The sequence below is a fragment of the Penicillium verhagenii genome (assembly GCF_028828195.1).
Source record: "Penicillium verhagenii strain IBT 33310 chromosome Unknown utg000003l_segment0_segment0, whole genome shotgun sequence".
Classification (NCBI taxonomy): Eukaryota; Fungi; Ascomycota; class Eurotiomycetes; order Eurotiales; family Aspergillaceae; genus Penicillium; species Penicillium verhagenii.
This window is the reverse complement of record NW_026643167.1, coordinates 978,858-1,002,017: the sequence shown is the minus strand read 5'-3', so window position 1 is coordinate 1,002,017 and position 23,160 is coordinate 978,858. Positions and strand designations below refer to the sequence as shown.

Genomic DNA, 23,160 nt, shown 5'->3' with positions numbered 1-23,160 from the left:
CTCTGGCTTTCCTATTCCCCCCCTGACGAGCCAAATTATATCAATTGATCAGTGCTTTTGTTTTAGGGTTTACAGCAGTCCAGGTCCAGGACAGGGGGTAGATAGGATGGGGGAAATCAAAACTTTCCAAGGTTCTTTTGTATAGCTTGTTTGACTCATAGCGCTAGGAAGTATCTTAGACATTGGAATTCTTATTCCCGGGTTTTATTCCTTGTTATTTTTCACCATCACTAGGCTACCTCCGGAACTTGGCAGCTAAGTCCTGCCCTTGATCCCAATTGATCACAATCCCAATCATCATTCGAGCCTTAACTCCGCAGCTCCTAGTCCATATCTCATCCCTACCTAATCCCCGTCGCTGCCGATGTCGATACTGTCACTGTTGCTGTAGCTGTTGCCACGGATATGCTGTATGACAAGCCCCGGTACATGTGAAAGGCGTTCGTGACGTCCCGGTGTCCCATTGCCATTCGCCTCGCATCCACGTTGCGGTCGCCTGTCATATTCGGCATCTGCGGCCCCGTCTGACTTGACGGGGGTGCAAGCCGTGAAGCTAATTCGAGAAGGGTATCTCTTCATGGGTCACTCTCTGGATTGCTGAGGTCTTGGCCTCATGTCCATGAGCAGATTTTTTTTTTTTCCCCTCTCTTTAGTTTTCTTGGCTTTCTTCGCTTGTGTTACCGGGCTTGAGTTTCGGGTTGGCTGTTGCTTTCGCCCGAAATCAATACGTAGATGGCTGCCTGTCCAGGTGGGCATGATGGGTTGGATTGAATTGCCACGGTGTCTGTGTCTGAGAGAAAGCAACGTATTGATTTGGAAGTTTGAGTATACATCAGGCAATATGACTTCATTGGATGATTCTGTGGCTTCAAATGTTGTCTTGCATCATTTGAATCAATATTTCTCAAGATATGGATATCATACTTGTCTAGTCTCTTCTGCGCTGAGCTGACTAGCGCTGATCGGAGTGAAAAGTTATGTTGATCATGCCCACTGCAAGAGATTTCTAGTTCCCTAGCAGTAGTCCCGAAGTACCAACGTGCTGACTAGCTTGTAACCTGTAAGACCCCGATCCCTGCTCGGGGAGATTAAAAGTATCAATGCCCCTGTCTCTTTGTCTGGCCGAGAGGTGTAAAACAGATTCTGGGTCCCCATGGACCCGAAACTATGGCCAGGATGTTCAAGATCATGTTACGATCGGCACCGCCGGCTGTTGATCCTAGGTTGATCAAAGTTCGCGTTGATAGGACTTTTCAAGCACCAATTGGAGTTGTGGAGCGTCTCTTCTCTCATTCGCATCCCATATCCTTTCCCTATTCCTTGTCATATATTGCATAGACTTTCTCGCCCCCACTAGGTAGTGTTCCAGCAGTGGGAAACCGCTTTTGGAGACCATTTGATGTTTGCGGCATGTGCCACACTGAAACCTTGTATCCGGAGAAGAGACGCGATGAGTAATTGGTATGGGGCAATAGCTAGCATTGTGTTTGAGTTTCCATGAAGGAACCCGCCTCGAAATAGAAAAAGAAAAAGAGAAAGAGAAAATACCCGTTTCTTTCTCTATTCTAATATTTGAACTCTCTGACTATGGGTCCAGCATTCAATTGACGAATTGGATCAAGAGATTCAGGTTGAAACTTCGAAACGGGAACCAAGAAAGCCGGTCCAGTCCTCGGGCATCTCCGTCGTCTGGATTCTGGTATGCGATTTGAATTAGCTTGTTTGAACAAGCACAAATTGCGGCTGTGGAGATTTTCTTTTTTACTCTCGAAGTGACATTGTGTTTTTTTTTTCTCTTTTCCTCTTTTTCGTTTTTGTCTTAAACTTTGTTCTTGGGAGTAATTGGGGGAATATGAACCATGGATTCCCAATGGGGGCAAAAGTCAACATTGTTTTCGGCCGTGGGGTCCAAGTTCCAACGGCTTTCCCCCGGTGAAGAGAAGGGTGTCGGGACATTTGTTTCCAGTTGTATTGATTTATTTTTGATCTTTGATTTTCAAGGTTTTGGTTTTTTTTTTCCATGTTGGGCTTCGTGTCTTTTCGGCGCGATGCTGACGGGTCCAGGGTTTGATGTTTCTGGAGTCATATGCGGATCCACTTGCGGGATCAAATCCTAGAATAACGGGCATATATTTTAGTTATTGTAGCTAGGATTGCGGGACAAGAATAATATGAAGAAATGAAGTTCCAGTCTAGAATTTTACTTCCTGTCGGTAGGCGTCCATGCTTAAGTTTGTTTGTTGGGGCCAATTGTCGTTAGAAAGGTTAAAAAGACCGCATATCATGCCATATTGGACTAGGGGGATGAGGATGCAATCCCGACCTCTGGATATGTACTGAAGAAGGCTGGAGTGTTGATTTTTTGGTAGTTTCTTTGTCTTTGATTGAGGGCTGGGGCAATGCTCTCTCTCACAGTTTTTTGACTTTTTCCCTCCCCTCTTCCCTGTCGAAAACTGGGCATTCGGCCGGGTGCAGCCTGGGAATTGACGCGGAACTGGATCACGGTTTGTCATTTGCGCGCGCGAAATGCCAGTCGTACAGGGTAGCAGGAATAAGTTTTTCTTTTTTGCTTTTTTATTTTCCCTCATTTTTTTTCCCTTTCTTTTCCCAATTGTGAATGTATTCTGTTGCGTTGAGATATCAATTCATCCCCGCTAAGGGCCAGGTCCTCCGATCGTCACGCCAAGATCATCAACCCACTAGATCCGGTGGCACGTGCCCACGAGAAACCCTGGTCATAGATGGGAAAGGCTCAGGGATGACAATGAATTCCCGAAGTGATCGACTTGTCTCAGGGGGAGTATGCAACGTCAAAGAAGCCCTCAAACTCTTTTCTGTTTTGGCCCGATATGTATAGGCCGAAGCTCGAACCATGGACCATGGAGAAGTACAAGGGCGAAAATTTCAAATTGAATAAATCGTAAATTGTCAATCGAAAATCGAAAATCGAAAAAAAAAACCAAAGCAAGTCTGGCTAATCCCGTCCTCGAGGGAAACTCAAATCGAGATCAATATCAGATTTAGCATAGAGAAGTTAAAAAAAAAAGAAATTTTACAGTTTGGAAAGAACAGGTACCTGCAGAACCCAGTCATAGGGCACGGGGTCGAATGTAAGATCTTGAAGAGAAGCTCACGCTGCTCCGCAGGTTCCTGGAATCGGACAATTAAAGAGCTCGTTCTGAGCATCTCTTGTGTATGTATCTCATAGGACAATCCCGAGGGCTGAGAGGGGAAAAGTGATAGCTCGGAAATGGTGGAGCTTCGGGAGTCAGATTAGTGGAGTCGCTCTCGGGTACGGGGCGGATCGATCTGAATCATCTGATATATCAGGAATTGAGGAAGGGGAAAAGAAAATTTGAAGCAAATTTGAAGGAAATTTCCACCAAGTGGCTGGCTGGAGGAACATCTTATTCTGCAAACTCCCCCCATGGCACTATGGAAATTGTACATTTGATGCCCCCCACTATTCATGCGGATGACAAGTGTGGACGGAGTGAAGTACCAATCGACAACCGTGCATTGATGGCCATCGGGATCCTTCACCGCCTTTTTTTCGACATGCACGTGTGGGAAAAAAAAAACAATTAAATCACGGGAAACGCGCTTCTCCCATTCATCTCCCTTACCCATCTTGTCGAAAGAGTCAATTGGTTTGGATTTGGTAAACCGTCATTTTTGGATCCCCTCACCTTTATCTCTTTTTTTTTTCTCTCGCATGAACTCCCTTTTCTCATGTACTTGGTTCCAAGTTAGGTGTCACGCAGGGTGGTCCGTGATGAAGGAGAAAGGAGCTGCATAACATACCCCATTTCTTCAAGGCTTTTCATTGGTCCCAAACACATCTATCCGAATCCACTAGTCAGCACGCGTCGGGTGCTTTAGCTAAACTACTCGCACTTTTGCCATCTGGACCACCTAGCCTAACTAGCTTCCTGCGGGATGGACGATCTTTTCAGCCACTAATGCAGTGATTTCGACACGATCAGGTCTGGCGATTCCACTCATGGAGTTCAGGATCGGGGGGCATCTTTTGGATCTACATATGAGATTTAGTACACTCCAGTGACTCCACCTTGAGAAAAAAGCCACCAGTGCTGGGAGGGGCAATGGAGGGGGGTTGGATCCTTTCCTTTGTTGTTTATCTTCTCCCTACTAATCTTAGGAGTAAAATCAAATCCAATCAAACAAAAAAAAACCCTCGAAGTGAAGATTGAAATCAACAAAGCCCCCTTAATTATACAGACCTTTGGCTTCTATATTAGACTATAGCTGAAACGTTTTCTCCATAGATGTCTCCATGGAACCAGGAAAAGGCTACCGGGTACGGACCGCACACCACCATCCCTTCCCGCTGCAGCTACTTTAGGTCCCACATTATTTCCCAGTTGATGACATGGTTCTCGCTCTCGGTCTTAACCTCTTTTGCTCCTCTCGACAATTGGTTCGGGAGAAATAATGAATTAAAAATGAATTAAAAATGAACTGAAAAATAAAAAATAAGAATAAAATAAAAAATCAGAATAGGGAAGGAAATGTCACTGCCTTGATCCCCTTTCCCAAGGTTCTGTCGTTCTGTCGGTGAGGGCATTGCCAACATGCACAATGCAGCTGGCTGAATGGAAATTGCCGATCGTCTGAGCGTCTTTAGTATTGGAGGTCGGGAAATAATAATAGTCAAAATCCTTCCAAATCAGGACAAACTCGCAAATCCTTTAGTGCCGAATGCAAAAGAGCTCTGGGATGACTCCGACAGGTTCTTGAATTATCCCAGTCACTTGGGTCATTACATTATGCGTAAACAAGTTGGGATGGAGCAGATATCATTTCTCACATGGACGAATGAAAGATTTTTGGACAGACAGCCGGGGCCTATTGGTTTGTCGATCTTCCTGGTCTGATACATCTCAATCCCTGTCAGGTGGGAAAGAGTCCTGCACGGGTACGGATGTATGGGGAGAGGTGAGATGGGAGAGATGGGAGAAATGGGAGAGATGGAGTTGATGGAGATGGACGAGATGGACGAGATGGGTTAATCGTTTCCCTCCTACTCCGTAAGCATCCTAGTTTCATCTTATTTGGATTTCCATGCAGCGTCCCGCCTTCGGGTGTTCGCGCTGGGACATCTGACTTCATCGAAGACCAATGGAAAATACATCCAGCGTTGTTGTAATGTATGGTCAAGGCCTTATCCACTTTAGATCGACTTTGTCGCAGTTTCGGGTCCTCCCAGAGTCTCCACGTAACATGGACAATCTGACCAATGCCATGCTCCTTGAACAATCAAACTGTCCAGAGCTTGGACCAATTGTGATGTTACCTATACTTCTCGTTGGCTTCTCGTTGGTTCTTTTCTCTGTCTCCACCCCCCCATAGCCCGTTTCCCTTCCACTGACCGGGACCAGGATTACACCAAAAAAAAGGCCCATTTGGGTATTTCCTTTTTCTTTTTCTCTGTTTTCTTTTTGAATATTAGAATATTAGGATTTTCCTATTTCTATAAACATTTTAATTTTTCTGATTATCAAGGAAAAATCCGGATATGAGTACTAATTATGGTTGGACCCCTTATGCAGAATGGCTGCCACCCTGAATACAACGGATTTTTCGCCCTGACAGGGAACACTTTTTTAACTCGTGGCGAGAATCGGCCGATGATAACCTGAGGCTATTTTGGTTGTCGGGTTTTGTATTTTTCTCTTGCATTCATCCATTTTACTCGCATTATCTTTTTCCAATTTCCTCTGGTAGCTTACCAGGATACTCTTCACAAATATCAATTGCCTGGACCTCCAGCTTTCTTTTTCTTTTCTTTTTTTTTTTTGGATCTTCAGCTTGAGTTGAAAATAAAAAGGCTTTTATTCGTGCCAGCCACTGACAAGTTTTGATTTTTATTCTTCACCTGCAAATCTCCCTTCAAAAAGAAATTATTCTAATCACTCTCTCGGGGGAGGCTCTGGACATTCTCTGCTTGCATTCATTTTCCGTGCTTGGGGGCTTGTGTCCCCAAAAACTCTAAAGAGTAGAAGGAGAGAAGAGAAAAGAGAGAAAGAAAAAAAGACAGAAAAGACAGAAAAGACAGAAAAGACAGAAAAGAGAGGCTTAGAGTTGGGGATTTTCCCTATACATTTCTGTCCCACTGGACCACATCAGGTACTTTACTTTTTTTTTCCATTTCCTTTTTGCCTCCGATGTCATAATCTCCCTTCATTCGAGCAAGTTATTTTGCCCTTTTATTTCCTTTTTCTATCTTTTTTGTTCGCTCTTGTTTTCCCGAGTGTATCCTCGTGGGTAAATCTTCAGAAGGCCCATGACCTTGAACGTGCGCCCTGTGAGGAGTGCATATTGACTTCCCTTTTCATACTTCTCTATGCTGACTCGTCATCGATCCTCTTCACTCTTTCGGACTTTTCCTGAGACAATTTCTGCTTCTTAATCTTCTCTTCATCCTCTTTGTTCACTCCTTTCGTTTGATGGCATCTATGCTTTGAAGCCCGTTTCCCTAACTCTTCCTCACTTCCTACATCTGTTGCCTTTCCTGTAACCATTTCTTCAATTATCCCCACGTCAATCACCATCCAAATTCACGTTTGAATTCCATGTCTTGATTTGGTGATGAACTTCAAGTTGTATCTTGAAAGCAACAAGACACGCACGTTCTTCTATTCATACGCACACTGCCCCACTCCCTCTACTCCCTCTACTCCCCCACCATTACCACACTCTTTCATACTCCTGGGAAGATCCTCCAACTTTGATTTCAAGAGATACTCGAGTCTTCCATCTGTGAGGAAATATGTTAACTAGTGGACCTGAGCTCTGATTTACTAACTAGGCTATGCTGGTTCTAGGCAATCGTTCCTTCCCTCAACGCATCAAGAGACAAAAACTAGCGGTGTTACCTCAAGTATATTCTTGAGAATCTGAATCATGATGAATCCTTGTACGTTCTCTTTCCCTGTTCTTTCATCATATCCCTAGCAGCTTCCCTTTTTTTTTCCCATGTTGTCATGCTGTCATGCGGGTTACGCGATTCGGATTTGATTATCGGCAACTAATTCCCTGGATATCAGCCCTTCTACCTGATTCCTTTTCCATGGACTGCCCAGTCACTACAGAACGTGACTATATAAGTTCTCATGTGACAGGGTTTTCAGATGAAGACGAGAATCAACGAGTCGGAGGGCTCGCCTCTATGCCTGTCACCAACGGCGTGCGGTACCACGCACAACAGCCTGCGATGCAGGACTTACAGTAAGTAATTGCCTTTTAATCCTGACCGATTTGGTCTCCACTCGGCCACTCGACCCCTGGTCGCTGCACTTTCTCCGGGTCCGGGCAGCTTGGACTTTAGTCCAGCCTGGTTCGGTACCTTCCATACCGATCCGCTGCGTGCATGCGTTTTTTTCCCGATGTTTTGTCCTTTTTTTATCCAACTTGTCTCGTGCCTTGATGTATTTTTCCTTTCCTGGTTTTTGTTCTTTGCCGTTGCCATAGTTCATGTTCAATGTTTCTGTCTTTTTTTTTGATCCCATCACCACCAACCCCTCCTAGCCCTTCTCATGAGTTTTGAAGTAATAACTCATGATTTGGTGTTGCTTTCAATCTATCTCACTGCCTTCACTTCAATCTTTCTTTTTCAGTGATGTGACCGTACTAAAAGAAAGATGTCTTATAGTTACTCTAGCTCTTCTACTCTGGCGATGACACCTCCTGATTCTGTTTCCGGTAAGGACATTCTTTCTTGCTGGGATGCGAGTTGCCGAGTAGCCGTACTGATCAATGTGGTATCCAACAGATTCTTTCTCCCCAACATCTAACCCGATTTACCCATACCTTGCTCCGCATCAACACTCATTTAATCGCATGAACGAATTTCCACGAGGGCTAGCTCTGTAAGTTTTTTTTGAAGCATTTTGGTTCTTTCTTTGTTTGGCTCCAAGACACAAAGCTGATGGCGCTTTGCGTAATATAGTCAACCACCTACTGGCATGTCTTCTACTATGCAGGCATCTTCACACGCAGTCAACTCCATTCCAGCCTTGATGGGACGAAGCAACGCATATGCTTCTTCCTATAATCTCAACCGCGGCATGGGTTTATCTCCAGTAGGACTCAATGAGGTTTCTCGCTCCCATCAATATTCGGCTGCTCCCCGAGCTCTAGATGGAATTCTAGATCGCCCTCAGACCATGTTCCAGCAGTCGATGGTGGAATCTTCGCCACGGTCTCAACCACAGTTCGAAGCACCGCCTTTTAACGACACCAATATTCTAGAGTCTATTGTGGCTGACTTTGGAAATTCGCAGACGGTAGTGAAGCCTGACATTCAAGCAAAGATAGGACGAGGTTTTTTTGCCTCGGACGGCAAGTGGACGTGCTATCGCCGCAACTATTTCGCCGTCACATGCAGCTTCAGTCTTCAACCGTGGACTTCATCAGTGCCTCTGTATATTAGGCATGATGGGGGTGCCTTGACGCCAATTCGAGGCTTCCAAATGTCTATATCTGCCATTGTCAATGAGCAGTATACCGAGACTCGCGAGCTGGTCCAGCATACGCCAAAGAGGGACAAGCAATCCGAACGAAAACCAGGCCCTGTAGCCCTTCAGCCTGCACCCCCGCCATCTTTGGCCACAGGGTCTACGGGGAACGGGCATTCGAGTTTTCCTCTGACCTCCCAATCCCTAGACTACAACTCCTCATTCTCCGGCGGTCCTCAACCCTGTTCGCCCCCGACATCCCACATGTTCGAGCGTATCCAGTTCCAAAAAGCAACTGCTAACAACGGCAAACGCCGTGCCTCGCAGCAGTACTACAATCTTGTAGTGGAACTTCACGCCGAGATAGCAGACCCCGTAACGGGGGAGTCAGAATCTGTCTTGGTCGCCCGTCGCCACTCCCACCGCATGGTCGTTCGCGGTCGCTCCCCAGGCCACTACAAGGACGGGCGGCGGGACAGCACGGCGAGCATGGGCCCGGATGGTAGCAGTGGCGACGGAAATGGTTGCCTCCCTCATGGACTGGGTCAGTCTACGCGCTCGCACCTCATGATGTATGACTCCGCCCACCGAAGCGCACTTCCTTACGGACGAACGGATTATCGGCAAATGGCCAAGGCGGAACATTCACATTCACCTTTGAGTGATAGTCCGCTTGTTTCATCCTCGTCTTCGTCTGGCTTTGATTACTCGATGATTGACGATACTATGGATCCCATGGATACTTTGAAAACGTCCCCCATCTTGGACTATCAAGATCCATTCACCGGGATCCCCCACCATCAACAACATCACCATCATCATCGCACTAGCACAGGAAGTGGTGGTTATGACCCCGTTTATTCGACATCGAATTATGGACGTTATGACCCCGTCCAAAATCCGCATAGCCTGTGCACTTGACCGAATCAGGCCACTAATGTCGATTGATTTCCATATATATTCTTTGGGTCTATTCTACCTTTCTGCTTATTTTTGACTTTCTTTATTTTTTCTTTATGATTTTTCATATGTGAATTAGGTTTTTATCTGTTTCGAGGCATTTTTTATGTGGGAATGGCTGGATGGGGGAGGGGGTTTACGGTGCAGAACGGCGCGGGAGAACGAATTATGGTCCTTTGATCGATTTTGACCTTTCTTTATTCTTTATTTGTCTTATTTCTACTTCATATTTTTTTTTGGAGAATTCTTCAAATTACTGAAAACTTCGGTTTCTTCTCATTTATTCACTTCTACTTTGATATATCTTGATCTATGCCCAACTACTCTTTCTATGTTGGGAATATCAACATTGAAAGTCAACGGGCTCCGAGTAACCTAGCCGCGTCACGAACTCACGGATACTATTGGGCAAAGTCATTTTTGAACCCTATTATTTCCTCATTTTTCATTTTTTTTTCTTTTTGGTATTATGATCTATCTTTTCAAGTCGATGTGGAGGGGAAAGGGAAGGGAAGCAAAGAACCATACAGAATGCTATTCGTTGACTTTGTCCATTGATCAACCACCATACCAGATACAAGATACCTACCAGACACCACAGGCCGGATATCTACTGATACTGATACTGATACTGATATTGATCTGAACATGAAAGTTTCATCCCATTCTTTGCATGTGTTTGCCTGCACAATCTCACATTGCAATTCCCCGATTCGATTGACTTGGCCCGCCAGGAACCGTTATTTGCTGCGGTTCTGGTTGCATTTTCGATATACCAGGGTATTGCGGAATTTTTGCAGGGATCTTTGGGCCAAGTTCGTATAGATGAATGTTAGAGTAAGTCGTTGGTACTGGTATTATTACCAGGTTGGAGGCCAAGATTTGAATATTCAAAGGTTATAGTCTAGTGGGCATAATCCATGGTATATTCGCACTGAAATAGACTTGATATTTCTACCTAGGTGTGTACTTTCAGGTATTTCTTTGCATTTGCCTAATATTTCCAAGGTTTTATTCTTTCTCCACCCACATTGTACTTTGTACAATTTTTTTTTTCTTTTTTTTCTTTTTGACTTCGAATTTCATCATGATGCTTTACTAGTACAAGGCCACCCACCCACCTAGAAAATCCGGGTTCGTCTACATATTCAAAGTTAGTGGAGCAAGGATTAGAGAGAAACAGCCCCATGTGCAGGGTTCAAGAAAATTAAGGAACCGATGGAATGGTGGCGCTGTCTCAAGTCTCTTTTTGAACCCCCCAGCACCAAACTAGATCATTTGATTGGCTACTAACAAGTTGACTAAAGCAGGGTCACCAATCAGGTAAAAGATGCTAACGGGGAGAGAAACGGCAGCAGAGGAATTAGGCTTTCCACTTGTATGTATCTGGAGGCATTCAGCAAGGGTTAATCAAAATGTGTGGAGACCTGGCCAGGTGCGCAGGTGGGCACCGGTCTACAATTTCCGTATAGGGTAGAAGAGCGCGGTCTACCTTGAGTAGACGATGCGTTAAGCATGTCCAAGGTGGTGCTATGATCTCTTCGAGTGTTAGCTCGTTCAATGTTAACATACATGTATATCATCAAAAAAGTAACTATAATCCCACATAGTCCACATAGTATACATATCATGTGTATCATTGTATTATTATTGGATACTAGTCCAGGTACTAGTTTATTAAAGACAAGAAAAGAAGAAAAAAGAAAAAAAAAATAGAATTTAATTCAATAAATTAAAAAAAAAAAAAAAAAAAAAAATTCAAATTCAAATTCAAACAGGAAGTATACATTAAAAATAATAATCAAAAATCAAAAATACAATGCAGATGCAGATGCAGATCCCATGCTCTCATCGCCATCGGATCGACGGTGCATGATTTATTACGTCTCAGCTCAGCCCGGTTTCTAAGGCCAAGAACCAAGGCCAGAACTCAGTGGCAAGGCATTTCTACATCTGGACATGCATCTCACTTTTATGTTTATTGTTTCTTTTTTTATTTTATTCTCAAGCACTTGAGGGTGTGGAGGACTAGTCTCTAAAGGGAAGAGGGGAAAGATCCCCTTATTAGGCAATGTTGACTCATTCAAATGTTATCCTTGACATCACTAAGCCAGAACTAGTTAACCACTTGAGGCCTGTAGCCTTGGATTTCCAAGGTTTGACTCGATGACGATGATCTTCATGCCTCTGTCAAGTATCACAAGGTTATGGCATCTCTCGTGATTCAGGCTTCCTGCGGTTCGGCAAGTTCCGGGGGTTTCAGTGTGCTTTGCGTCTGCACCTGTAAGTAACATTTGAACTGTCGAGGGATATGTCAGTTAGGTAAGGTACGGTACTTAGGAGTCCCGGCTATGGACCAGGGTGCGATGCAAGTTCAAATCTTAGTAGGAACCTCATTTAGTCTGGGGTTGTGGAGGAGAAACTTGGGACTTTGGGACTTTTGTGAGGCAAAAGTTCAAATCTTGAAGGTGAATGTCACTACTACCGTCGTATACTATAGGTTCAATGATTCCGTCTTGGCTGTGAATGTTGGCTTGGTCTGGGTCTGGGTCTGGTCTGATCTGATCTGATCTGTTGTGTATAGTATATTGGGATCGTGGCAATAAGACACTAGTTCGTACTTTTGCTTTCTTATCTTTTATGGCTTTGTAGGTAGTCAACATGTCTTTTGTTCGAATGCTTGCTTTTAACGTCTTCTTTACTGTGTTGATTCATTCCAATCATCTCTTCGAAATGATCATCTTCGACACCTACCCAGACTCAATAGCAAGATACTTGACCGGAAACTCGAAATACCAAAAATAAAATCCAACAAATAAAACGCCGTTTCAGCCTCGCCTCCTTTTCCCAGGGCCCTAGTAATGTCGTACAAAAGCCGGCGGCCGAAAGAGAGGACCTACACTTGAACTTTCCATGCAGATACAGTTCCAAATGCATATGCGTATACCGTATCATCCAGTCCCCCGTCATCCTAGTCACTCTAATTATTCTAGATGCCTAGTCTAGTCAGCCTTGTCACCTTTAGAAGAATAGGCTTAGTCTTGGACTCAAAGTATTATACCCAGACTTGCGGGTTTCTCAATCGTTGTTGGTTTCACGACAGAATCAAGGCGCCTACTGAATGATCCGATCACGATCGAATCAGGATTCATCGGATCATAACTGGATTTGTCTTTTTTTTATAAAAAAAAAAAGTCTGATAGGCCGGGCATTGTTTTGGTATTTGTGTTTCTTTTTGCATGGGTGTGAGCTGTCAAAAACTTGGATTTTCTTTTCTTTGCTATCTCTCTATATTTGCATACATTTAATCCTAGTCAACATAGCATATGCTTCTTGTTTAAGACATTTGGACCCTGGGTTGTTCGTGCAACGGAATCTTTCTCTGCGTAACCGCCCTTCAATGTAGTGCTCGGTATGGGATTGCTTAGGCCCTTGGACTATTCGAGTACTTCGAGATATACCGTTGATAGAGCCTAGTACATAATTCTACTAGATATTAACAGGGTTTGGATTTCCAGCGATGGAGCCTTGGAAAGTAATCTACTTATACTCTAGTACTGTGGGTACACTATCTATGGATGAGCCCAGTCTAACCCTAAAAACAATACATCCAACCCCTAGGTACATATCAAGTATGTATATGTATACTACATCTATACATGGTAGCTTGAGGTCCATACATATGTGTTCTACATTGATATCTCAACCTTGACTATTGAACCTACATATGCGCATACATACCTAGCAATGGATTTTTCCAACTGAAATGTACCTAGTCAGCCCCAGTCTCCCCGTTCCAAGGTCGGAAGTCTCGCAATTGATTCGAGATTGCACATGCATCTTAATTCAAATTCCAATCCCAACCTGGATTCGATAAAGTCTGGACCGGGTTTCGGGTGCTGGATCGGGATTCGAATCTGTCCGACCCTTTCACCCCTGATTGAAGCCAGCGGGGATGGTTGATTTCTCCGATGTTCCACCTCAACGGCTTCTGTCATCATCGTCGTACTTGTTTCTCTAGACAGGGCTTTGATCTTCCAAGGTTGTTCTACGGAGGATGGCTAGGTAATTGGGCTTGGACCCTTAAATGGCACGTGAGGCTTTGGATTCGGGGAGTCGGATTGGAGTTTGGACGAGGGTTCGGAGCAATGTGATTATCACGATTATGAGATATTCAATGTTGCGGACTCGGATCAATTAATAAAGACTGGCTACATATGTACAGTACATATGCGATGAATCACTAGAGAAATATGTTGGAATTTTGGCAATTGGCTGGTTGGCGCCTGGATAAGTATAGACATATGCAGACAGACACTTGGGCAAACAACAGTGGACATAGATGAATAGACAATATAGAACAGGAAGCCTATGCAGAACCTATATTCAACACGACAGACATACATATTGCATCGAGTCAAGGCAATCACTTTTCGGGATTTCCAAGGTTGTTGAAGTCGCAAATGCACCATCTGACCTGACAAGCCGAAACATCCACCTGCGGCTCGCAACGCATCCCTATTCCGACCCCATCAAGCCCGGAGAATAAAATACCCCGGAAATGATTGGTCTCTCAAAGCCCCGACTGGCAGAAATCGCGATCTGGACTGGAGACACCACTGCCCGCTCAGCCCCCAGGCCCTGGACAGATGATTTGGTTTAGTTTGATTTCCGGACTGGCGACAGCGCAGAAATTGCGATTGAGATTGTTCTCGGGGAGCGGCGCATATGAATGAATTGAGGAATATGATACCGCCTAGCTTTTTTTTTGTTCCGTTTCGTTTCGGTTGGTACTTGCATGTGCATGCGCATACACCATAAGGAATGATGCGGATATGAGCATGGATGTGGGCATAGGCAGAGACTCTCGTCAGTAAGGTCTGAGCACACACTACAAAGATGTATATGCGCGGGTGGGCGAGGTGCTGATTCGGTACTGCCGGACTTCATGATCATGTAGGGAGCATGGACCAGGGTGAGGGTGGTGATGATTGTCACTGGCACGGTGGCGAATTATGGTGAGCTGGCTTGTATGGAGCGCGAGATTTGGGGGTTTGACCCTTTCAAGTTCCTTCGAGTAGTTTGCACTGCCGGTTGCTCTGCACTGTGTCCAAGGCGATATGGTAAATGTCGACAAAGAGAGTGAGCCCATCGATTCCAACATGACTGGAAGATAAATCAAGCAAGCCAAATTTATCCAATCCACAGGCCCCAACAAGGCTCTTTAACAATTGATTTTGTTGTTCATTGTTGAATTCATTTCGCCCCGTTCCCCTTCTCATCCTCCACCCGCGACACCCGCACAGCAAGCTGGCGATCCAGCGCCTCCTGCTCCTCCTTTGTCGACTGCATGCCAAGCGCGTTCTCAACCTGGGGGGTGGTCCATAGTCCGATAGTCGCCCAGGCCATCACGCCGACGCCGAAGAGGGCTCGGGTTTTCGGGGTAAGTCCGCGGTAGGTACTGTATAGCGCGAGGGCATTAGCATAATTGGTACGAACAGGTTGCAGTAGCTTAGTGAGAGATCCCACATACCTCCAAAGAGACATTCTGGCTGCTATCAGGGCAATGGAAATTCGCTTCTTGCACGTGAGATGGGTTGAAGATCAAGCTGGAGATCACGTGGCTTCGCGTAATGATCTAACCTTATCTAGTAATCTGAGGCTCTAATTCGTTCCTGGTGTTCCTGGAGGTTCCTGGAGGTTGCTGTCAGGTACCTGTACCACGCTGTCAGGTTGTTTTGATCCTGCTGGTGGTGATGGTGTAACAGTGGCCGAGGTACTGTGAACTGAATAGGACTTGATTTCCAGAAACCCATAAATAAACTACTGATATTAAATAGCAGGGGTATTTAGGGTAACCCTTCGCAATTTCATGTCTGTATTCATCACTATCTCGTCTAAATCGTGGCTTGGCGAGAGGACAAATGCATGTCGCCACAGGGAATAGCATATCAACAAGGCTTGAAATAGCAAATCAAATCAAACGCGGTTCGGGGGTAACAGAACGAAAGGAGACAACAATAAAGAGAAGAAAAGAAGAAGAAGAAGAAGAAGAGTGAAGAGTGAAGATTAGACATGGTATACAGATAGGCGAGGATATTCAACAAGATCTCAGACCTTCCGTCACTTTTAAGAAATTATCTATTTCTTGCCGTAGGCCTTGTCGATCTCGGACTTGTACTTCTGAACGATCTTCTTGCGTTGCAGCTTCTGAGCAGCAGTCATGTAGCCCTGGATGTAAAAATTGATGTTAGTTTTTGGTCACACGGTCGCTGGGGTTTAGACTGGCACTTACGTTCTGGGGAGTCCACTCCTCATCGGACAGAACAACACCGTTGATGATCTCGATGCCCTTGAGACCACCAGAGCGGCCGTTGCTCTGCAATTGCTGCAGGACAAGACGCTGGAGCTTCTCATTGTGGACGAGGGTCTCCAGGCTGTCGCCCTCAATACCATTATCATTGGCAATCTTCTTCAATGCAATCTCTACAGGGACGATAATAGCGATGGGCTTGTCCTGGTCCTCGGCGGCGTAGACACAGATGTTGCCAACAACCGGGCACGAGCGGTAGACAGACTCCAGCTTCTCAAGGGCAATGTACTCGCCGTTCTGGGTCTTGACCAAGTTCTTCTTGCGGTCGATAATTTTCAAGTGACCGTGCGAGTCGAACTCACCAATGTCACCGGTCATGAACCAGCCATCCTCAGTCAGGGCAGCCTTGGTCTCCTCCTCGTTGTTATAGTATCCAGAGGTCACACTGCCACCGCGGATGAAGATCTCACCCTGAGGAGGCTTGTTCTTGGCGAAGTATCCAGCATCAGGGAAATCGACCAACTTGATCTCCACCGATGCGGGCACCTCACCCAGAGCCTCGGGGTTCCAGGCCAACGGGTCATTCAGCGCACCCATGGCGGCGGTCTCGGTCAAACCATAACCGCCGATCATGGGCGCGATGGCCATGGACAGGAACTTCTGGGTATCCTTGGAAATGGGGCCACCTCCGTTCATCATAATACGAAGGCGACCACCAGTAGCGTCCTTGAGCTTCTTGAAAACGATAGCATCAAGAACGCCAGCACCGAAGTTGGCGCCAGGGAAACCGTTGTTCAAAAGGAAGTTCTTGGCAGCAAAAGCACCCCAGAACATACTCTTGACAATGAAGCTGGTCTTGTTCAGGTTGTTCAATACACCCTTCTTCACGGTCTCCCAAACGGCCGGGACACCGACCAAGACGGTGGGCTTGAACTCGCGAATATCACCCTTGCAGTTCCGCACCGAAGTATCGGACAGTGTGCGGGGGTTACCGTATCCCATGGTGCCACCCCAGAACAGGCACAGGTTCTCAAACATGAACTCCAGAATGTGTGCTTGGGGGAGATATGTAAGCAGGGAGTCGGTGTGTCCAATACACTCTGCGACGACGGCGTTGACACCAGCGGTGGCAGCGATGACGTTGGCGTGAGTCAAAGAAACACCCTTAGGTGGACCTGTTGAGCCGGAGGTGTACATGATACAGCAGAGATCCTCAGCCTTGGGCGGCACGGGTTCCACGGGGTTCTCCTCGCCAGACTTGCGCAGCTCCTCAATGCTCTGCACGGAGATGTGGCCAAAGTCGCTCTGCAGCTTGTCCAGGTCCTCCTGCTTCACTTCGGTATCTGTGTTGTAAATGATGTGCTTGATAGATGGGATATCCTTCAAAACGTGCAGGAGGGACTTGATCAAGCCGGGGTCTAGGAAGATGGCATCCGAGGCGGTTTGCTTAAGGGAATGCGCCAGGCCTTCCTCGCCCAGGGTGTCATAGGCAGTGACAATGGTGACCGATTGGGAGGCAGCACCGTGCGACATGGCCAGCCAGTGTGCACTTGTGGCTCCATAAAGGTGAATGCGGTTGTCCTTCTCGAGGCCGAGCTTACGCATACCGGCTCCAAGCTGGAGACACAGCTGCTCGTACTCGAGGAAAGTCTTGTAGGTGTATCCGCTCAGCTCGAAGTAGGTCCATTGCTTATCCACCTCGGTCTCGACTCCATCGACGATCTTCTTGATCTTCTTGTTCTCGACATGTGTCTTGATCAACTTGCGGCTTCCGACGGCCTTGCTGTTACCGAACAGGCGGGCGGAACGGCGGAAGTTATCGTAGGTGGTCGCTACATCCTCTGAAGGACGCAGGATGAGGCCATCCTTGGCTGACGGGTGTCGGCGGGGAATGGTCTCTCCGGCGACGGGTTCGTAACCGGGGACCTCGACGGAGAAGGGGCCCTTTTTGACCATTCGCGGCTGGATGGTTGTCAAGTCGCGCTTCGACATGATGGGCGTCTTGACTCTCAAGGGTGAGAAAAGTTTTGATTAAAATGGGTGTTTCTAGGAGGAAAGAGGAAAAAGCTCAGGAAATAGCCTGGAGGATTCAGTGACGTTAGCGCTTTCTGTGGCGGCAGCGAACGGGGCCAAACAAGGGAAGCTTGGTCGGCAAATGCAAAGCTTTACCCGGAGAAGCCAGCCAGCAGTACCAGGACCCATTGAAAAGAGAGAGAAAAAGAGTTCATGTACCTACCAATCAATACTATGCACGTTCCGTTCCACGATAATGCAAGCAAAAAAAAAAAAGCAAAAAAAAAAAAAAAAAAAAGAGGAAGCTCAGGAGAGAGCTGCCACGATTTTAATGAGTGATGTGGCTGGGGGTTTTTTTCTCTCCCGTACCAATGACGCACTTGGTTAGTACATTAAAACAATGAAAAGAAATCAGTTAGATCAAATGGCTTTTTAAATGATAAGTTAGTTTCAAATGTTGTAAAAGATTTAATTTCAAAATGAGGCTATACATTAGATTGACTACAAATTCATATAGCTATGTAATATCAATCTTGGAAAGCATTTGACTTGGTCTAGCTTTGGTAGATCAATTACTGCTTTCTGTAACTGTTGGGGCCCAACATGTAAGGATTTGAAGTACACGAACTGCAAATCTACATATCTTATGCTTGGATTCATGATGCATTTGCTGCTGCTTGATGCTGCTTGCTGCTGCTTGATACTGCAAAGAACTACTAGAGTATTCGGAGACACGTGATCGCATGGCTTTCACCTCCAAGTGACAAGTCACACATTTCACTTTCTATAAATTTCAAGTTACATCAGAATGAATGCCATCTCTGCACTCCTCGCCATTGGTGAAGAGGTCACCGATGCCGAAGAAGGTAATTCACCCGGAAATGACTTGCGAATACGAAGGCCTCGTAACAGATCAACTTACTGCATTCTTCAAATCCCATAAATAGAGTCCTTTTTACTTTTCAGCCAAGAGATCACTGCGGGAAATCTCGGATTCCTAGACTCGCGTGCAGCTGCAGTCGAAGTCTCAATACATGATCGTGAATATACCATTCATCAATCTCCCACTTTGCTCTCCTCGTCACGAGCTGGAGGCACGACGGGCGCCGGTAAGCTTCCTGTGACCTGTCTGATCTGTCATTCATCCCCCGCCTCGGCATGACTATGCACGGACTCGAATCAAAATAAATCACCCCGCAGTTTTTTTGGTCTTAAAACGTCCCAAGGGTTCAGGAACAAGGTGAGCCGAGCCGAGGCTCCGCTTCCGGTCTGGCCTTTGCACGGTCATTTGAATATTGGAATTTTGATTACTCCAGCTTAACGTGACTGCCATCATATGATTGGCCCATCTGTTTCCTAGCTCTGTGAAACATTGGAAACTCATAATCTGCAGTATAGAGTCTAGACTATACACTGTTCTTGATTTCAACCGGCATTTCTTTTTTTTGACTGTCGTCCATACTCAGTGCTTCATGGAACTAACCATGTGTTTCTCTAGTCCTGTGGAAAATCACTCCCTACTTTGCAGAATGGATCTCCTCGCCAACAAACCCGCTCTGGACAAATTCAGTCCTAACTCCAGAGTCCATCGTCGCGGAACTAGGGTGCGGTATCTCCGCCCTCGTTCCCCTATCTCTAGCCCCATCAATACAGCACTACATCGCCACGGACCAAGAGTACGTGCGCCGATTCTTCCGCACAAATCTTGACGAGAATGCTTCTGTCAAATCTGGTCCATCAAAGCAAAAGATTGGAAAATCCAAAGGGAGCGGTGGTGGAAGTAAAAAGAAGCATACATCCTCCAAAGCGATATCTCCCGCTGCAACTGCGACAAATATCACGTTTACGACACTAGACTGGGAGCTCGATCAACCCGCTTTATTAAAGGATTGTATTGATTCTCCAAACACCATCGATGGCGATGAGGATAGGGGCTTCGACCTCCTCCTCTCTTGTGATTGCATCTATAATGAAGCGCTGGTTTCACCTTTCGTGCGGACTTGTGCGGAGATCTGTCGCTTACGACCAGTCTATGAGCCTTTGGCTACAAGCGATGACAAGTCGGCGAGGCGGCCGACGGTTTGTATTGTTGCGCAACAGCAGCGGGCGCCCGAGGTGTTTGAGATCTGGCTGAGGGAGACGTTGAGGGAGTTTCGGGTTTGGAGAGTTAGTGATGAGGTGCTTGTCAGTGGGTTGAGGGGTGGATCGGGGTATTTGGTACATTTGCTTTTGGCTAGGGAGCAGTAATTTGCTGTTCAAAGACTGTGTGTAGCCTGTAGTATGTACATATTTCATTGGAAGACGATCTTCACGTGTACCTCTCTACATGCATTATAGTATACATGCTATGTAACCCTGGAACCTTGGAAGTCAACTGGTACTGCCAATAAGGTGGGAAGTATGCGCATGGGTACCTGGGTATTTTGGAACGTTATCCATTGTGCTTCCAAGGTTGCAGGGTATCTGCATTTTGGGGCCATGTTCGGGACATTGTGCTCAAGTACCTACCTGGGTAAGTGCTTCACCCAGTACAATCCCCATATGTCTACATTGAGTCTGCAGATTCAACCTTACTTACTAGCTCTGGAGAATCTCAATGTCATTCAATGTTAAATATGTTCAGCTTTGAATATGCGAATTACCTATTGACAACCTTAGCTCTGCCAACCTAACAATGTGCGGCAAGAACATGATATCAGGGCATATAACATGGGCAAAAAGAAGAATAAAGTAACAATGCACTCAGATAGGACAAAATGTGAAAAGGGTATTCAGATAAGAGGTAGGAGAATGACCACAAAAGGTTAGGGAAAATAAAATCAAAATCAACTAAAACAAGGGCTGCTGCTGATGATGCTTTGATGCAAATGTGATGATTTTTTGTCATATCGATGCTATGTATGCGCTCATGGTAGTCATTGAAAATGTACCACGGGATTATGTAAAATTATGTATGAGGAATGGGAAGAGAACAAGCGAGTAAGAGAGATATTATGACCAGATGAGAAGTCAGAGATCAAAGATCAAAGATCACTCAGTCGCGGATCCCTCCTTTGGCTCTGTATTCTCTTTCTCGGGCGAGTATTCGAATTTGCGCTTCACAGGCACGGTCTGCTCCAGAATAGGAGTGGGCACCTGAGAAACGGGTTCCGAGGGACCCAGTGAAGCGAGAGCTTCTCTGTGCTCTGGTTCGGGTGTACGGTCGATTATGGATGAAATAGATTGTTTGACCGAGCCGTGGAGTGAGAGCTTCGGGATTGGGACGGGGGACATATCATGAGGACCGGGTATGATGTCGTGTGCATCCGAGAGTCCAAGGCGATCCGATCCTTCTGTCTTGACACGGTATGATTCAGGCGAATCTTCGCTTTCCTCTGGGTCCGAGTCTAGATCCTCGTCTCCATCTCCGTCCATATCCATGGGTGTGGCGCTCTCTGCTGATCCTCGGTGGTTCGTCACCGGGGGAAGAGGCGAGTTGGGGTCAAAGACAATGCCGCAGAGTTCGAGGGCACGCGATTGACTGCCTAAAGTGCGGTCTTTGTGTTTCTTGGTTAGGTGGCACATGAAGCCGTGAAGGGTGACGAAGTCTGATTTTCCGCAGCCTTGGATAGGGCAGGTGAGATAGACTAGGCTACCGTCTGAGGGCCTTTTCCACAGAGCTCGGCCAGATGGGTCGTGGGCTGCTGGACGGCCGTGACGCTCGCCCCATGCCTCGACGTTCTTGATGGTGTATTTTTGCTTGCGACGGATGGATCCAGGGCCGTTCAAAGAATCATGGTGGACAAGGTGGTGCTGGGATTGGGGAGGTGGAGGTGCATGATGAGGTTGGTGGGGTTGATGTGTTTGGTGAGGCGGATGCGAGGCGTGAGGTTGGTGTTGTTGGTGAGATGAATGAGGAGGTTGATGAGATTGATGAGGTTGATGAAGATGAGTTGGTGGAGGCATAGGAGGTGCTTGTTGTGGCTGTGGGACAGGAGGAAGAGGAGCCTGGCGAGGCTCTGGTGGACTCTGCTGTTTGAAGAATGCCAATGTAGTAGCTGCGCTGGTCTCTGACAGCCGGCGCGGTGGTGTAGGTCGCAAGGGTGGCGAGTCCGCTGCATGATTAGATCCCAAGCCCATAGATTCTCTCTTCATCCGCTTGCGCTGTCGTCGAAGATCCTGTTATGAGTCATGGTTAGTATATTGTCATTCCTTGACGCAGATGGAAAGATATAGAAAGCTAGAAAAGAATATGTTTACCTCTTCCTCTATCTCTGCACTTTCAGTCAATCTGCGAAACTCCTCATCTTCCCGCTTGCGCACCGCCAGAATATGACTCCTGGTAGCCATTCTGTTCATTTCCTCATGCTCCAATTGGCGCAGACGCTGCTCGATTTGTTCTAAGGATGTTGGGCTCGGTGTTGGTGGCACGGGCGGGGGACCCGAATGAGGGTCATGCATCAAAGGTGGTGCAAAGTGCCTGAAATGATGATTATGTACCATTTGATCAGGTGGAGGCATTGCTGGGTGTGGTGGAGGGTTTGGATTCATGGCGATAGGATGGTAGCGTGGTAGACCGCTGGGCAGATGTCCTCCTCCGTTAATCCCACTGTCAGAGACAGAATGAGGCACCAGCGGTGCAGTAGTCATAATGAGATCGATCTTTCGGGATTTTGATTCTCCAAGACAATTAAAGGATGCTGTACCGGGTTGTGTTTTCTTTTGCCCGTATGTATATTAGGAGCACAGTATAGGGTGCCCAAGTTGGTAGGGTAAGGATAGGGACTTCAGGAGGAATACAAAAGCAAAAAAGCAAAAGCAAAACAATCGGACAGAAACGGTTCCAAGGAACAGAAGTGTAGTGTGGGTATACGGAGAAAATGCAGAGAAGGAAAAAAAAAAGTAGCAAGACCCAGTTCGATCTATGGGTCGACGTTTAGGGAAAGATTGACCAAAGTCTCCGTTTACCTATGAAAATCCAATTAAAAATGGATTAAAAATATCTAAATATCCCGAAATAATAGCAAAGCTCCTCAGATGCCAATTGCAGTAAATTTCAACAAAATGGAAGGGAAATAAATCAGAAAAAGGCGAAAATCAAATTCCAGAAAAGAAGAAAATTGTAAATGACATCCACTAGCGTGACCCTTGGGCTGCACTCCCGTTAATGCAAAAATTGCCCGTAACGGTCAAGTAAGGGATTTTTTTAAGATGTGACGAGACATAAGAGTTTTTTTGGGGGGGGGGATCTAGTCTGGTTTGTAGTTTAGCGCAGTTTAGTGTTGATTTCCTTGGCCTAGTGGACTTCAGAGCTTGCAATGAAGCAAAACCAGTTTGGAACAGATGCGGTCAGTGAGCAAATGCTTCCCTGGATTGGCTCGGCGCTAAGCACTAGACCCGATGGAATCAAATCAG

The 23,160-nt window shown here is 46.2% G+C and overlaps 6 protein-coding genes across 6 annotated transcripts; 2 read left to right on the top strand and 4 right to left on the bottom strand.

The window, feature by feature from the left end:
* Positions 1–345: 345 nt before the first annotated feature.
* Positions 346–579, bottom strand: N7466_001765 (uncharacterized protein; the record flags this gene model as incomplete). Its single annotated transcript, XM_057161163.1, has 1 exon — positions 346–579. The coding sequence occupies one exon, from the start codon at positions 577–579 to the stop codon at positions 346–348; it is 234 nt and encodes a 77-aa protein (XP_057024448.1).
* A 6,514-nt stretch (positions 580–7,093) lies between these two features.
* N7466_001764 (uncharacterized protein) lies at positions 7,094–9,401 on the top strand (the record flags this gene model as incomplete). Its single annotated transcript, XM_057161162.1, has 4 exons — positions 7,094–7,251; positions 7,676–7,725; positions 7,796–7,892; positions 7,973–9,401. 4 exons carry the CDS (start codon positions 7,094–7,096, stop codon positions 9,399–9,401), a joined length of 1,734 nt encoding a protein of 577 aa, XP_057024447.1.
* Positions 9,402–14,696: 5,295 nt separating this feature from the next.
* N7466_001763 (uncharacterized protein) lies at positions 14,697–14,987 on the bottom strand (the record flags this gene model as incomplete). The annotated part of the gene is made up of 1 exon (XM_057161161.1): positions 14,697–14,987. The coding sequence occupies one exon, from the start codon at positions 14,985–14,987 to the stop codon at positions 14,697–14,699; it is 291 nt and encodes a 96-aa protein (XP_057024446.1).
* A 594-nt stretch (positions 14,988–15,581) lies between these two features.
* Positions 15,582–17,745, bottom strand: faa4 (long-chain fatty acid-CoA ligase FAA1; the record flags this gene model as incomplete). Its single annotated transcript, XM_057161160.1, has 2 exons — positions 15,582–15,671; positions 15,736–17,745. The coding sequence occupies 2 exons, from the start codon at positions 17,743–17,745 to the stop codon at positions 15,582–15,584; spliced, it is 2,100 nt and encodes a 699-aa protein (XP_057024445.1).
* An 829-nt stretch (positions 17,746–18,574) lies between these two features.
* On the top strand, positions 18,575–20,013 carry N7466_001761 (S-adenosylmethionine-dependent methyltransferase; the record flags this gene model as incomplete). The annotated part of the gene is made up of 3 exons (XM_057161159.1): positions 18,575–18,632; positions 18,714–18,875; positions 19,265–20,013. 3 exons carry the CDS (start codon positions 18,575–18,577, stop codon positions 20,011–20,013), a joined length of 969 nt encoding a protein of 322 aa, XP_057024444.1.
* Positions 20,014–20,796: 783 nt separating this feature from the next.
* Positions 20,797–22,395, bottom strand: N7466_001760 (uncharacterized protein; the record flags this gene model as incomplete). Its single annotated transcript, XM_057161158.1, has 2 exons — positions 20,797–21,924; positions 22,006–22,395. 2 exons carry the CDS (start codon positions 22,393–22,395, stop codon positions 20,797–20,799), a joined length of 1,518 nt encoding a protein of 505 aa, XP_057024443.1.
* Between the last annotated feature and the right edge of the window lie 765 nt (positions 22,396–23,160).